This window comes from Taudactylus pleione, unplaced genomic scaffold (assembly GCF_031769625.1).
Source record: "Taudactylus pleione unplaced genomic scaffold, aTauple2 ptg000129l, whole genome shotgun sequence".
In the NCBI taxonomy this organism is placed as follows: domain Eukaryota; kingdom Metazoa; phylum Chordata; class Amphibia; order Anura; family Myobatrachidae; genus Taudactylus; species Taudactylus pleione.
Window position 1 is genome coordinate 20173978 of NW_028284531.1, and position 15953 is coordinate 20189930.

At 39.3% G+C, this 15953-nt stretch overlaps 1 protein-coding gene across 5 annotated transcripts in view; it reads right to left on the bottom strand.

Annotated features, from left to right (window-relative positions):
• The window catches only part of CEMIP (cell migration inducing hyaluronidase 1), a 147940-nt gene that overhangs the window by 23771 nt on the left and 108216 nt on the right, over positions 1-15953 (bottom strand). For all 5 annotated transcript variants that reach the window (XM_088472941.1, XM_088472940.1, XM_088472943.1 and 2 more), the window contains exons 12-17: positions 7016-7185; positions 6047-6256; positions 4448-4653; positions 2886-2955; positions 2223-2351; positions 1027-1112 (exon numbers count right to left, since the gene is read on the bottom strand). In XM_088472941.1, coding sequence (XP_088329067.1) covers positions 1027-1112; positions 2223-2351; positions 2886-2955; positions 4448-4653; positions 6047-6256; positions 7016-7185 — 871 coding nt within the window. The remainder of the gene's footprint in view (positions 1-1026; positions 1113-2222; positions 2352-2885; positions 2956-4447; positions 4654-6046; positions 6257-7015; positions 7186-15953) is intronic.

Here is a 15953-nt window from a genome sequence, read left to right on the forward strand (position 1 = left end):
TCGGTCAAAAACAGGGGTGCATAGAGGGAGGGGAATGGGTACTAATTGCCCAGGCTTGTTCCAGGGACTTGGCAGGGACGCAGGCTACTTGTTGAGGTGGACGATACCCCATATCAATGCTCATAGTATTTTCCATTGATTTGTTTTCAGAGGGGACGTGGTCGTGACTTCCGGGATTTAGCCACACCCCCTCAGTATCACCCAGGCCCATCACATATCTTGCAGGCCCTGGTTGTAAGTCTAGATGTAACTGAAATGTGTAGGACTCTGTATCGCCACATTTGAGTGCGCGTAATTCCCAAGCACATACAGTGTGACTTCATGCAAGATACACTCCGCACACGAGTGCGTTATCAATCCTGTATTAGCCCCATTATCCCTAGACTAAAAAATGTAGTAGAGACATACAGAGCCGTAACTAGACTTTTTGGTGCCCTGTGCCAGAAAAAGCATTGGCGCCCCCCTAATTTTTCAAAGGGACATAATGCACCCAAAAAAGGGGAATGGCCTAATGGGGAAGGGCCAGGAAAGAGATAGGGGAGGCCAGGAGATGCTGGGGATGAAATAAGAGGAAGCTACAAGTGACAATGATAATAAATAGAAATCTTACAGGCCCAAACAGCGCCCCCTGATCTGTGGTGCCCTGTGCCATGGTACTGGCCGCATTACCCTAGCTACGGCCCTGGAGACATATTTGGCTGCATAGTTTCATTTAAAGAACATGCCTGTGGGGTGTCCTTTCATCATGTATGTCATGATTGGATACAGCTAGGAACTTTATAATGTTAACATTATCCAGGAATATGAAGAATAGTGTAAATTAATAAAATTCATAGTAACTATGATTGGGTTTTCAGCACACCTGAGAGAATTTACAATCCTTGATCTTGGAGCAAGGGATTACAAAAGCCTATGTTGACATAGTTCCGTGTAAGTTTTGGATTTCTTTTAAAAATAAACAATGTGCATCTTCATTCATTTTCTCAGACTGGAATATAATTTAACAACTCTATCAGTTTCAATTACCGTGCTCCAATCAGTGTAAGAATTGGTCTCTTGTCCTTATCACTGGCTTCTGTGGTTTTCACTCCATTGTCGATGATCATCCCAGCCTAGAAAAACAATGGAAATGAGAGAGTAAGACTAAATTGCAGTTGAACGAAGCTAAAGGAAAACAGGGACTGGGAATGGCCATGTTGCACAGGTGTGAAGTTCCAACGTTATAGTCTTTAAATTAGATTTTTGCTTCTACATTCTGTATTTCTCAGATTTATTAATCTATGAAAAGAACTGGGATGACATATCTGCTCTGTGTTGTGTTTGCTGTAGGACTGAGAACACTTAACATGAATTATTCCTGGCAAAGTGTGCTAAATTTTGTGGCCAAATGAAGAAGGATCAAATATTTTATACAACAGTTCTGAAAACTTCAGTCATCTCTAGATGCGAATGATAAACCAGATGACATGGAAACATTAACACAGACCAGGCAATAAGACTGGAAAGAATATCACTGATGCCCAGTAGAATTTAAACATACTGTAACAGTCCAATCTTGCTCTTCTCTGGTTATATGAGACAGGTTATACTGGATATGATGCATTCTAAAATCCATCCACAGAAGGCCAATATGTTATTACATTTTTGTATCTTATATTTTTCTGACCAAATGTTCCTTTCAAGGTGTCCATTTAGTTATGGAACAAGAATATTAAGTGATAGTGGGAAACTTTAATGAAAACTGGTGAAAAGGAAAAAAGGTGTTGTTGTCCATGTCTATGGCCAGATTAAGGCTTGTGGGGGTCCTGTGGCAACTAATTTGGCGGGGCTCTACCAATCAAATTGTCAACATGATATATTGGTGATGTTATTAAAAATACTCCCAGCACCACAAATGTGCTAACCACACTGTAGTGCCCCAAGTTCACATTATACCACAGTGCCGCCCATACTGATGATGTAGCAATGTGTGGGGCGCCCCTGGGCAACCTCCACGGCCATCCCATTGTTAATCCAGCACTAACTATGTCAACCAATCAGAAGTTTGCTTTCATTTTCTAAACTGCATGTATGTATAACACCACTTTTTTGTTTTTGTCCCACGCTTGTGTTTGGAAATTGCATATTTCGGAATAATTGGTGTCTTGTTGCTGGATAATGGAATAGTAAAAACATTTCTATATATTTTTTTTGCTTTGCATTGGATAAGAGTCCAGACTCACCCTGTAGTTGGAGTGTGCACGGTTATTGAGGAATTTCCCAAGGGGAGTGAGTTCGGAATGTCCTGGTGCATATAGTCCCTCAGAGGGCCCGGTAGGTACATGGTGAAATATGAACCAAAATCCTGTTTCCTGGGAAAGAAAATCATGATATTTTCAAACTTTTCACACATATTGAGTCTCATCATACTTTGACCCAGCAATATAAAATATGTTTTATTAATATTATTATTTAACTCATTCATATAATTAAACCTATAATATACCATATGAATAAGCCACATAAGACTTTCCACAAAGATTCTCCAGCAGTGAGTATTGAAATGACAGAATGTATGGGAAAATGGTACTTGGGATATTTTATGTTTTTATGTATTTTTGTGCTATGCAAGGCATTTATATTTCATTGATGGTCATAAAACAGAACTGCCCTGGCCAAAACATTAAAGGTGAGAATTAGGAAGGTTAATGGAGCCTATAATTATTCAACATGCCTCAGTGAGTTACACTCAGTAGGAGCTCATACTGGATTCCAAATGCAAGGTAACATATAAACTATTCCAGATGGAACCCTAATTCATGTCAGCCTTAACAGTTCTCTAAGAGTAGTTCCTTTGTTTTGCATTGTGTGGCTACACTAGCCGATGACCTTAATGCTGTACTTACTTCGGAGCCTGCAGCTGAGCAGTTGATGAGATTGTTGTTGGGATTGGCTATCCAGAAAGTGGACACGGCACTAAAGACAAATAGAAAGCATGATAAATGGATATGCTGTATTGTGTACTCTCCATAATGTATTTTTATTTTTTGTGCTGATCTGATAACCTCAATCACAAATGGACAAAAATATGGAAACACCTGGGTAGATGACGGATGCCAAGCATATTGACAGCGAGAGCTTCCACACTTGTGTGGTTCATGCATTATTTGAGCATATGACATCCAGCATACTCAAAGTCATGTGTAAGAATGCTGGACTGCACTGGTTGCCTATACTTACAGCTAGTATAGCAGCAAAAAGACTTTGAAAGAGGGGTGTCTGTGGGGTGTTTTTGGGGCCCTAAGCTTAACTTGCTAATGTTTCACGATCAATAGTTTCTAAGTACATGTCAGCATGGAACTTTCAGAGAAAAATATTAACAGCAAAGGGCAAAAGTGGGCAGTAGCCCATATCCCAAGACTGTCATATCCATGCATTTATTCAAAGTATGAGTACAAGGTAAACAGAAGACAAACTAAAGATCTACTGCTTGCATATGTAACATGAGCAGAGCATTATAGCTGGCACTGCATAAACCACACATACCTCCTGGCAATATACATCTGCAATGGGCAACTGAGCAGTGGAGGAAGGTGATATGGTCATATCCATCATCCTTCACCATGTTCTCAACAAATTCATTTATTTTCTGACCAAGGTGGTGTCTTGAAGCAGGAAAATGCCCCTAGCCATGACACTAATGTTATTGGTATGTCATGGCCATCTCAGTCACCCTACTGAGCACATCTGGGTCTTCTGAATGACACTTGATACATGTTTTCCACCACCGTCAGCCAGGTGTCCTGAAAGTGACTTCTTTCATGAACAATGGGGTTCCAACTCTTTTTTACAATTTCACAAAGGGGTACATGTAAGGTGCACGTGGTGGCCCAATGCCCTAATAAGAGGCATTATATTGGTGTTTTCATTCTTTTGTCCATTAAAGGTATAACCCATTTCACCACCAATGGGAAAACTACCAAACAGCTATTATTATAATTATTAATAAAAACAATATTAAATACAGGTAACCTGATTTTTTATTAGCATATTCTCTGGCTCAGTAAGTGTTATGACAAGTAATATTAGAAATATATATATTTTTAAAGCTATTTTATCTTTGTGTTCAGAAAATAGTTGGTGGGTAGGCAATTTTTGTACTATTTGTTACTGAGACAACGGTGAGAGAACAATTCTCTATTTTAAACACAATTAAATCTAATTGACTTTTGATTCTAATAAGTAACATAGATTTCTTGTTTGAAATTTAAAACAAGCTCACTGTTTAATATTAGCTTCTTTAGTCCAATATATGTAGAAGATGCTTATAACATAATATTAATGATACAAGCTGATGTAAATTAAGCGATATAAACATTAGTAGTATATAATAATGTGATGACCCACCAGATTCTGCTATTAATTAAGGTGACATGTATATTTTGTATGTAAACAGTCTAATACTTACTTGCAGTCCTGCCTGGGTTTTGCTACATATCCTGGATAGGAACCTTCAGTGATTGTCTTGCACATTTTATTATCTCTGTCAGAAGGTAGCAAAGTTCCTGCTTTAATAAGAAGTCCCAGGCAGTGGTCAAATGTGTTGCGTTCCTCAGGACCATCTTCCGTGAAAAAACAATGACCAAGGGTGTCATAACCAACAACATCTTTTACCTAAACAAGAAGGACTAAGATTACTATATTGGCTACATAGATATCGTCATTAGAACTTAGGGCTTGATTCAAAGATGGACGCAAATTCTGTTGCGACTGCAATTCCACATGGAGCAGACTTGTGAAAGTATGCTAATGACTTAGCTGCTGTCTTGTGCACTGTGACGCCCACCTGCAGAGTCTCACACCCGCCGCTTATGCACAAAAGTGGAAACATCGGCTGGACATCAGTGGCACATCGAACTTCTGAGTAAGCCTGTGCGGCCTCATACTTAGTGCAGGGGTGTATCTATAATGGGTGCAGAGTGTGCGGTGCACCCATTTATTTTATTTGGTAATGTGGTAGCATCGCTGTACGAATCGCCTGGAAAATGGCAGCCGTGGCCATTTCCCAGGCGTTTTCTGCATGCACAGTAGGGAAATCACTGGGAAAATGGCTTCCACACCATTTCTCCGGTAACCTGCACATGTGCAGTACACTCTGGCACAGACTAGTGCCCAGAGTCTACTGCTGCGCTCAGTGCGCTGCCAGTCGCCGGTGGAGAGGAGGGGGCCCCGGACTGAGACTGCACACGGGCCCCCTCTTCCAGGGCCTCTGCAGCTGCGAATGAATTTGCAGAGGCTTACTAGAGCATGCCCAGACAATGGTCCTGACATGCCTGCGTTTTCGTTTTTTATATAATATTTTATTCATAGAGACACAACAAAGGTAACAAACATTTTTTGGCGTATAAAGGTATACAAGATAATTATACAAAAATGTAGATAAGAAGCGTCAGATATATACTGTAGCTACAGCTCTTTAACAGTTGACAGAAGTGAAAATGTAGCAGAAACCGCAGATATTGATATCTAAATTCAAATGAGAAGCTTTACCATTACATTACAAATAAAGACTCAGTGGGATGAAGGTGGAGCACACCATCTAGTCTGCATTGTGTATCTGTGACAGTCAGCAACCGCTGAAGATATGGAAATAGTGGAATAGCCAAATTGGGATACTTTTGCTGTAGCTGACCAAGCATGCCTTCGTTTTCCTAACCACCCCCAGTTACCTCCCCCAAACGCTGACTACCTGTCACTTACTTTACAATCAAATCCTCACTGCGACCATCGCTGCTAACCCATCGCCACACATGCGCAGGGCAGCTTTGGTGCATGTACAGTGGCAAAAAAAGCCCCATCAACATTGCGTTCATCTCTGAATCAGGCCCTTAGTACGCTACCAGCAAAAAATATGCATACAAATATGTATCTAACCTACAGGCAGCACACCTCAATTCATGTCCTTAAGGCCACACACCTTTGAATGTATTGCACAATGAGCATTCAATAAAGATAAAGTAGCAATGTTCTATTGTAGAATGCCAGAGAACATATAATGAAAGCATACCAGCAAACCATTGGAGGCATGGACAGTAACACAGCGAGAAAACGCATGATGGATGGAGATGTCTTTCACATAGGTGGGGGGGAAATATCCTCCTTTTTCATCCACATCACCAGCTGTGTGGAAGTGAATGGGATAATGTCCCATTGTCTGCTGCCCCATATGCTTCAGCTCTGCTCCTTCTATATGAACTCCCTTGAAGCCTTGACTAATCTAAAATAAATAAGACATGCCATATTTTCCAAGGTCAAATATACTTTATAAATCATGACAAAAATGACACTTCCCAGACTTCTTCCATTTTATTTCAGCCTTACTCTTTATTACCTTGTTCATATTAGGAGCAGAGTATATATTACATATTTGCTGCCATACTATAGAACAGGGATGGGGAATCTCAGGCCCGGGGGGCACGTGGGATCATTTGGTCTGGCTCGCTGAGCTTTTTTCTGTTAGCCTCATCTGGCTAGCAGGGTGCCTAGAATGGCACCCTGCAGCCAGAATCTATGCAGTAGTGCTGACTGGAGCGTCCTTAGGATGCTTCAGATGGCCACACTGCTACCCTTACAGCTCCCGGGAGCATTCTCAGCATGCTTCGGGCATTGCTGTAATCACTGGCGATTGTGGCCCCGCCCCCATGTGACATCTCATGGAGGGGGCGTGGCCTGAACCGGCCCGCAAATAATGTTATATATATCAATATGGCCCTCGGCAGAAAAAAGGTTCCCCACCCCTGCTATAGAACGTCTCTGATTATATTTTCATTAAATTCAAGATTATTACTAAAGATCAAGAGACATGGAGTTTATTTTATAAATAACAGGAATAAATATAGCCACAGATAGCTAGTAAAATGTAAATATCTGAAACATCCCTAAAGTCCCCTAAAGTTTTATTATTTGGCATGTAAACCTATGCAGATAATTGAGTTTAAAGATCAGATGACTGTCATGTTGGTAATTCATATTATACCTTTATATGTCCTCCAAATGTATCGAAGTCGTAATATTTACACACAGCACTGTTGTAACAACTGTCCTCCATTTCTCCATAAATGACAATATTCCTACTGAGAAGACCAACTTCCGCTCTCATATCCACTCCGTCCATCTCTTCTCCAATGTGGAGATACTTAGCTCTACCTACAAACGTAGTAAGATCTCATTAGTTAAAAAAAAAAAGCACTCTCTCACCTTGGAATTAGATAACAGAATTCCATAGCAGGCACCGCATCACTGTGCAAACAAAAAGTTTTCCTTATTCGGGAATGAAAACCACACATCGGTTGACTCACTATATTTGGAATTAAGCTGACTGTACATATAAAAATGTAAAGGCATTCAATATCAGAAATAATATCTGGGTCAATTGCAAACACACACACACACACATACATACATACATTTATTATTATTATTATTATTATTATTATTATTATTATTATTATTATTATTATTATTATTAGCAATCACAAGACCAGCATCCTTTTTTTTAATAAGCACCTTGGCTGCTTTTTTTTATTTATTTATTTATATATCTAAATATGATTAGAGGCTTGGATAGAAGTCAGCATCACTGTATGGAACCTTCTCAGCTTGAATAGAGATTAATTTGGAGTTGGTGGTAATCAGGGGCAGAGAACTCCAATTTGTGTTATGTACTTCTGTCTCTACAATCATAAGAAATTCAGAGAAAAGCCCATTTGTAGTTGTCACTGGATGAAGTTACAACATACACATTCCTATGGAGAAGAAACCTTAATATCTGTAAATATAAGGAATGCTGAACTACATGGTAGACAAGTAAAGCCAGACTTGTCCAGTCTTCCTATTTCTCTACCTGCTTTGAAGCAAGAAATCACATATGGTCCCAGTTTCTCTCCTGCTAAAATTCCATCATAAAATTCCATTGTCTACTAGAATTAGGGGATTATAAGACACAACATTCTCAGTCTGGTAGCGTGCAAGCTCAAAATGTCCTCTTTATCATGTCTGGCACCCCCATAAATGCCTAGACACTCTGCTCAGCTTACAGTGCACCTTTTATTACAAACTGTAACATATCTATATACTGTATATGATGGGCAACCTTTCAGTTTATATGACATCCAAAAATATACAGGTAGGTTAATTGGCTCCCAACAAAAATTAACCCTTCTGTGTATGTGTGTGTACATGTGGTAGGAAACAGACTGTAAACTCCACTGGGGCAGGGACTGATGTGAATGGCCAAATATTCTCTGTACAGCGCTGTGGAATACGTGTGCGCTATATAAATAACTGGTAATAAATAATAATGACATTAACTACTAAGATGCCAGGCAGGGGAACTGTAAACCTCAATTCTAGAAAGACAGGTAGAGATTCTGATTTCTGTATCTTACAACCAACCAGAAGAGAAAGAAATAACGTACAACAGAAGTTAGTGTCATTTCTGACTTTGCACATGAGATATGTATGTACTATGTATTTATTATGTATATTTCTAGTCAGCAAAAGCTTTATGTAAGTAATGATTTGTAAATATATTTAGCATTTTGTTCCAGTGATGGAACTCACTTTATCGCCGTTTTTATTCACTGTTTTTCAAAAAGTTGCACCATATTAAAGGTCACATGGGTACTATGTCATGATGGTGAAGCATGTGGCAGAGCTATGCTGTGCTCCTTCTGGTGGCAGGAAATTATCAGACATGGTAAAATATTGTGTCCATTATAACAGAGGGCTAGCAGAGCTAACGTGCCAGATTCTGCACACAAATGCTAAAATCAAGTCTTTGTTTTCCCAGGATTAGTTATTTTAGTTACATGTTAAAGCTGTGTATATTGGGAGGCGTTTTTAGTTTTGTGGGTAGACAGGGGGACTTATTAGGGCGCAATATGACCTGATTTTAACATATCCTCTTATGAGGTGGCAATCTGGCAACTGCCAAACAATGTGTACCATCTAGGCACGTCCTTGAGACTCCCGAATTTCAGGTGGCTCCCCCAGACACCCGGAAAAGTGGGCAAGTCTCCCGGAAGACCCCCGATGCCCCCACATTCCATCGGGGGCATAGTCACACTGTTGCAGTCACGTCGTGACACCATATAATTTGCTGGCTGCCCTCTCCTGCAAGAGGCAGCTAGAAAGTCAGTAAGTGTGCCATAAAGCAATGTAATTCAAATTTTAAATTGTAGCAGTGAGTATTGGGGTTAGCTCTGTGGGTGGTCACGCAAGCCCAATATCTGTGCTGCCCACCGTCATGTCTAAGCATAGCAATATTTAGTCATATAGTGGATGTAATGTGAACACCACTAATCATTTTAAAAAGTAGGCTGACATGGCAATGAGATACATGAAACTATGACAGCGCTGGTGTTCCCTTCCTACTGTATATAAGAGATAAGGTTTAAGCCACCCTCTCTTTCAGAGAATAAAGGTAAAAGTGAATTAAGCAGGTGGGTAAGAAGTGATGATAGTTACTACTTTGAAGTGATGTTTATTCCATTGGCAACATACACATTGCCGCAGTGGATGTCTAACCTGCAATTTATATTATACATAAAAATACACAGCATTTTGTCATTGAGATATTGTAAAGATTTAGATTTACGTGTCTCTCGATACTTAGACACATATTTCACGTGCTCTCTTACAATGTATCTAAAATAAACTCTACTGTGTAATTAGCATAGCTGTAAATCAGCTTCACTCCTAATAACACTCCAGAGAGACAGGTACAGATAAAATTCATTCTGCGTCTCCTTGCGTGAAATCTGTTGTCTGTTAGTGAAGCTGAACAGAACAACTGTCCCACTTGCTTTTCATTTAATCCTAAAGCTGGTCATGCTAAGTTGTAATCACTCTAAAAAATGTCAAACATGCACTGTGCGCAGGCTATATATAACCAGTTCTGTCGAGTTGGCTCAACCCACAATGAAAAAGTTATTTTGGAACATTTAATTGTAAAAATACTCCTTTTTAATGATCCATTTAAAAAAAAAAATGGAATGCCTTTAATTTTGAGCCTGAAAAAACACATACCTATACAAACAATAGTAGAAACAGTGATTTTCCATGTTTCTTACTGCCAGAGTTGAATTGGGTTACTGAGTAAAAATCAGTGGCAGAACATAAAGTAACTCTGAATTGAAACAAGGCATAAATATAGAAAAATGAACAATACGTGGCAGGTAGAAAGGTATGCATTTCTCAAAGCCCTTTTAGTTGCTAGTTCACCCATAGCACAGGAAATTCACTGTCCAAAATTCACACTTTGTACACCAGTTGGCTGAGCACTGTAAGAGAATGCTACTGATTGGCTCGCCAGCTATTAAATAGGGTGCTACCAGGGAGTATACCGTCCATTCCATGTGGATGTTATAGTAATTTGCATAGGACCAAGAAGCAAAGATTTTAGAAAACCGTTATTAGGGAACCAAGTTTTACTTATTAATTATGGGGGAAATGATAATTGATGGTATTTGTAATGGAAGCCATGTGAATGTATTATTTTATAACAGGTTCATACTATTTTAGTTTTGTTCCATAATGGGGCTATATGAATTTATTTATGACTGAGCAACACATTATTTCCTGATGAAAGCACCATTTTATAGTGTATAACCGTGGCGCTATAAGTGCTAGTATGCGCTTCAGCCCATGTGCATGATGGTGGTTGTAGTTCTAGTTTAGCATGTAATAACACTCCTGGGCTGCCAGTGCTGCTGGCATTGTACCACCACAAGGCTTGCACTATATTTTAACATTTTAATCTTGGTACCCATTGACAAAGGATAACGGGAGTTGCCCAGTGCTACTCAGCTTTGTGTCAGTACTCTCTTGGTGTGGGGGCACAATCCTTTTTTCATGCTGCCCCCTAGAGGTCAGGTACTGAGTAGGCTGAGCTGTTACAGACTGTTTTCTGTACATTATCAAACATTTCGCCTCACTTTCTGGTGACTATGTGCAGGCAACCTATACCTGTTTCTCCACAGACAACAGTACTTGCTGAAATCCTGGACTAGATAGTGAAGCATGCTGGGATTTGGAGTTTAACAACTCTTAAGAGTGGCAGATTGCCGAAACTTGGACTAAAGTACAAGAATCCTAATGTTCATCGCAAACAGAAATTATTATTTGAAATGGGTTGGGTTTTCCCGATAAGACTGCTCTCCAGTGACATGACTACACATAATATAAGTTTATTATCTGTTTCAGTAACAGGCAATTCCACCAAACCCTTCCTTATCCAAACTAATGTTATTGTAAGATTTAAAAAAAAGACAAGAGCCTGCTAATCTTACTCTGAAGAAATGCTTTATTATTGTAGGAAGTATAAATAAAGATTATTTGCAAGAAGTCAGCAATTGTTTAAGTGTTATATTGATATAAAAAACAATGTTCTCGGCAACACCAGAACAGAATCATCTGGCACGTGCAGGAGAAATGCATAATTTACATGTGGTAAGCTTAGCTCATTACTAGGCATTAGGGATATAACAAGCTGGAGCATGGAATGCAGTGATTGTATAATCATTAGCAATTACAGTAATCCAGTTTGCCTGTCAAGACAGTATTCTAAACAGTATTCTAAACTGGATCTTACATATTTTCAAATATAATTACATTCAGCCTTTATGACTTTGTGGTAAATTGGCTCCTCTAGAATAATAAGCATCACGTGGCACCATTCTAGTAGCCCCTTTGTTTAGGGAAGAGTAACAGGGGGTCCTTTATTTAGAAGCATAACAGTTGCTGCCCTGAATGAAAACAATACGTTATTTTTCTCAGCACACCTCTCTGCCCTATTGCTAATAATACTATAAATCTAAATAACTTTTCTTTACAAAAATGCAGATGTGTCCCCCGTTTTCTGGGCGTGCCCTAGTCAGCCCCGGTGTCTTAGCTGAGACGGACATTCTGAGACCATATGGTTGCTCAAAAGTTCGATGGTTCAACTTACAGTCAGGTCCATAAATATTGGGACATTGACAGAATTTTAAGATTTTGGCCTCTATTCACCACCACAATGATTTTGAAATGAAACAAACAAGATGTGATTTAACTGCAGACTTTCAGATTTAATTTGAGGGTAATTACATCCAAATCAGGTGAACGGTGTAGGAATTACAATGGTTTCTATATGTGCCTCCCACTTTTTAAGGGGCCAAAAGTAATGGGACAAACTAAACAATCCTAAATCTAACTTTCACTTTTTAATACTTTGTTGCAAATCCTTTGCAGGCAATTACAGCCTGAAGTCTGGAACGCATAGACATCACCAGACGCTGGGTTTCATCCCTGGTGATGCTCTGCCAGGCCTCTACTGCAAATGTCTTCAGTTCCTGCTTGTTCTTGGGGCATTTTCCCTTCAGTTTTGTCTTCATCAAGTGAAATGCATGCTCAATCGGATTCAGGTCAGGGGATTGACTTGGCCATTGCATAACATTCCACTTTCTAGCCTTAAAAAACTCTTTGGTTGCTTTTGCAGTATGCTTCGGTCATTGTCCATCTGCACTGTGAAGCGCCGTCTAATGAGTTCTGAAGCATTTGACTGAATACGAGCATATAATATTGCCCGAAACACTTCAGAATTCATTCTGCTGCTTTTATCAGCAGTCACATCATCAATAAATACAAGGGAACCAGTTCCATTGGCAGCCATACATGCCCACGCCATGACACTACCACCACCATGCTTCACTGATGAGGTGGTATGTTTTGGATCATGAGCAGTTCCTTTCCTTCTCTTCTCTTCCCATCACTCTGGTACAAGTTCATCTTTGTCTCATCTGTCCATAGCATGTTGTTCCAGAACTGTAATGGCTTTTTTAGATGTTGTTTGGCAAACTCTAATCTGGTCTTCTTGTTTTTGTGGCTCACCAATGGTTTACATCTTGTGGTGAACCTTCTATATTCACTCTTGTGAAGTCTTCTCTTGATTGTTGACTTTGACACATATACATCTACCTCCTGGAGAGTGTTCTTGATTTGGCCAACTGTTTTGAAGGGGTTTTTCTTCACCAGGGAAATAATGCTTTTGTCATCCACCACAGTTGTTTTCCGTGGTCTTCCGGGTCTTTTGGTGTTGCTGAGCTCTCCGGAGCATTCTTTCTTTTTAAGAATGTTCCAAACAGTTGATTTGGCCACACCTAATGTTTTTGCTATCTCTCTGATGGGTTTGTTTTGATTTTTCAGCCTAATGATGGCTTGCTTCACTGATAGTGACAGCTCTTTGGATCTCATATTGAGAGTTGACAGCAACTGATTCCAAATGCAAATGTCACACCTAGAATCAACTCCAGACCTTTTACCTGCTTAATTGATAATGAAATAACGAGGGAATAGCCCACACCTGTCCATGAAATAGCTTGTGAGTTGATAGTCCCATTACTTTTGGCCCCTTAAAAAGTGGGAGGCACATATTGAAACTGTTGTAATTCCTACACCGTTCACCCGATTTGGATGTAATTACCCTCAAATTAAATCTGAAAGTCTGCAGTTAAAGCACAACTTGTTTGTTTCATTTCAAAACCATTGTGGTGGTGAATAGAGGCCAAAATCTGAAAATTCTGTCAATGTCCCAATATTTATGGACCTGACTGTATATTCCAGATGTTGCGTCTTTTTTACATAAGTGGCAGGTCTGAGTCATTAGCATATTTTCACTAGTCCGCTGCATCCGAAATACCAACTGCGTCTACCTCTGAATCAAGGGCTATTGTTCCCTATTGGACACTATCCTCATCTCCACTCTAGCATGTGCTGTACGTCAACATACTGAATATAAAGCAATTTCTATGTTAACATGTTTGATGCTTTTATTGGATTCAATTTGCTCCCTAGACGTATACACAAGAAAGGGACAGTTTGGAAGGAAGAGACTGGGGGACCCTGCCATCATTAGATAGGCTTCCTTCAACAGAGGATCGTTGGTGCTAAGGTATGCAGCAGTGACAACGTTTGGGGCAAGGCTATGATTTTTGATCCACACTGCATTATGTTTAAAAAGTAACATCTGAAACTTCCAGAATCTTTTAAAAAAACTTTTTGAAATTTTTAGACTAAATAATTCTAAAGGGGGGAGTACAATGAAGTATTTACATGTTCCTGCTGAGCTTACTCCTTAATTCCACTTTACAGCTGCTGTCATTACCGGAATTATTATAACACATACTGTATACGTCTATAGAGCGCTCTGTCCTGAGAGACAAATGGCTCATGATAGTGAAGAACGTGTTGAATAATTGACAGAGAGGCTACAGCTGCAATTAACAGCGTATTTGGTTTGTTTTCGGTAATCCAGGTTGTGACTCATGGCATAAAGATTTCACAAAAACCCACGCAGGCTTTTTATAACATAATTACAAATATTATTTTGTAAAGTTTTTTTTTTTTATTGCTAAGTGACAAGTGATTGAATATGATGTTATGATGCATGGATATGGGGTTATACAACATGCCAAACCTTTTGCTCTGTGTGTGTAATGAAGAACAGAGCTAGGTCAAACTAGAATTAGGTTTTGTGATACTCACAGATGTTTGGTAAAATTAATAGAATGCTGGAGTTACCACATAAACAGAAAAGTGCAATTTAAGCTTAGCAAGGGTACTACATGAGCAAACTATTTCCTGTCATAAGCCTCATGCTTCCAGTGCCAATCCTTTGCTTTTTACTCTCCTAAAATAGCCCATATCAGCAGGAAAACAATGGCCTGCTTCCATTTTCCCTATGTGGGCTGATTGAAATATGCTATGTTAAAACACCCCTTTTAATATAAATTATTTCATGTTATCCAGATATCGGAAAATTAGTGGGAAACAGGACGTCAACAAAAGGACATTTCTTTTTTTTTTTTTTATAAAGGCTTTTGTTCTGCATTTATCTCAATCTTTGGATGAAGGAATGGTCTACAGAACCAAAATCTGAACTCTTTGAGCCTACATAATATTCTCCTATCTATAGGTCTGATCTTATCCCACCTCTCTTACTAACTGTTGTTTAACATTCTTCTTCTAGGATCTTGCTCTTCCACTATCATTGGATCAGTGCTTCAGACTTCTATTCTCTTTTTATACTGTGTTCTGGAAGCATAAACTTTTGTTATCATCATCAGGTCATCTCAACACCTCTTTCTCTCTGATAGCAAATAGTGCCCATACGTGGCCATATTCTGGCCCCGGCAGAGCAGTTCTATCGGGTGATGACTGTGATGGTGATCCGGTGCAGCATCTTTGTCCCAGCACTCGCATGCCGACGGTGTGTTTTTTTCTTCACACACCTCCTGCGGCTTTAGCATATTTTAGGGTTTCAGACTATAGATAGACAGTAATTAGTTAGACAATGTCTAGATAGACACCAGATGTTAGACAGGGACAAAACTTTGACAGGGACAAAAGTCAGACACACTAAAGTTAAACATGTAAAAAGATCGACAGGGTCAAAGGTTCGACATGAAAATGGTCGACACAAAAATGTTCGACATATTTTATTTTATTTTTTTAGGGTTAGGCACTTACTGGAGGGTTAGGGTTAGGCACTTACCCCCACGGTTAGGGTTAGGCACTTACCCAGACGTTTAGGGTTAGGCACTTACCCAGACGGTTAGGGTTAGGCACTTACCCAGACAGTTAGGGTCATATATGCAAAAAAATAAGAGGGAAAGTGTTCCAAAAGGGGAACTCATGGACTATTGATGTATTGAAGCATCCTGCTATGAGAAACTCGTTACTGGTAACCCAAGAAATGAAAAACATAAAAAATTTACTTTTAATTGGACTATTAAAATATTAGTGAAATATCATGTGCAAAGTTGTGTTAAAGTGCTTATTGTGTAAGACAATACTAACATATAAATAATATGTTGTGTCCACCTCAGTCTAAATTAATTCTCCTTGTAATAGGATGCTAATGATTCCTAAATGAA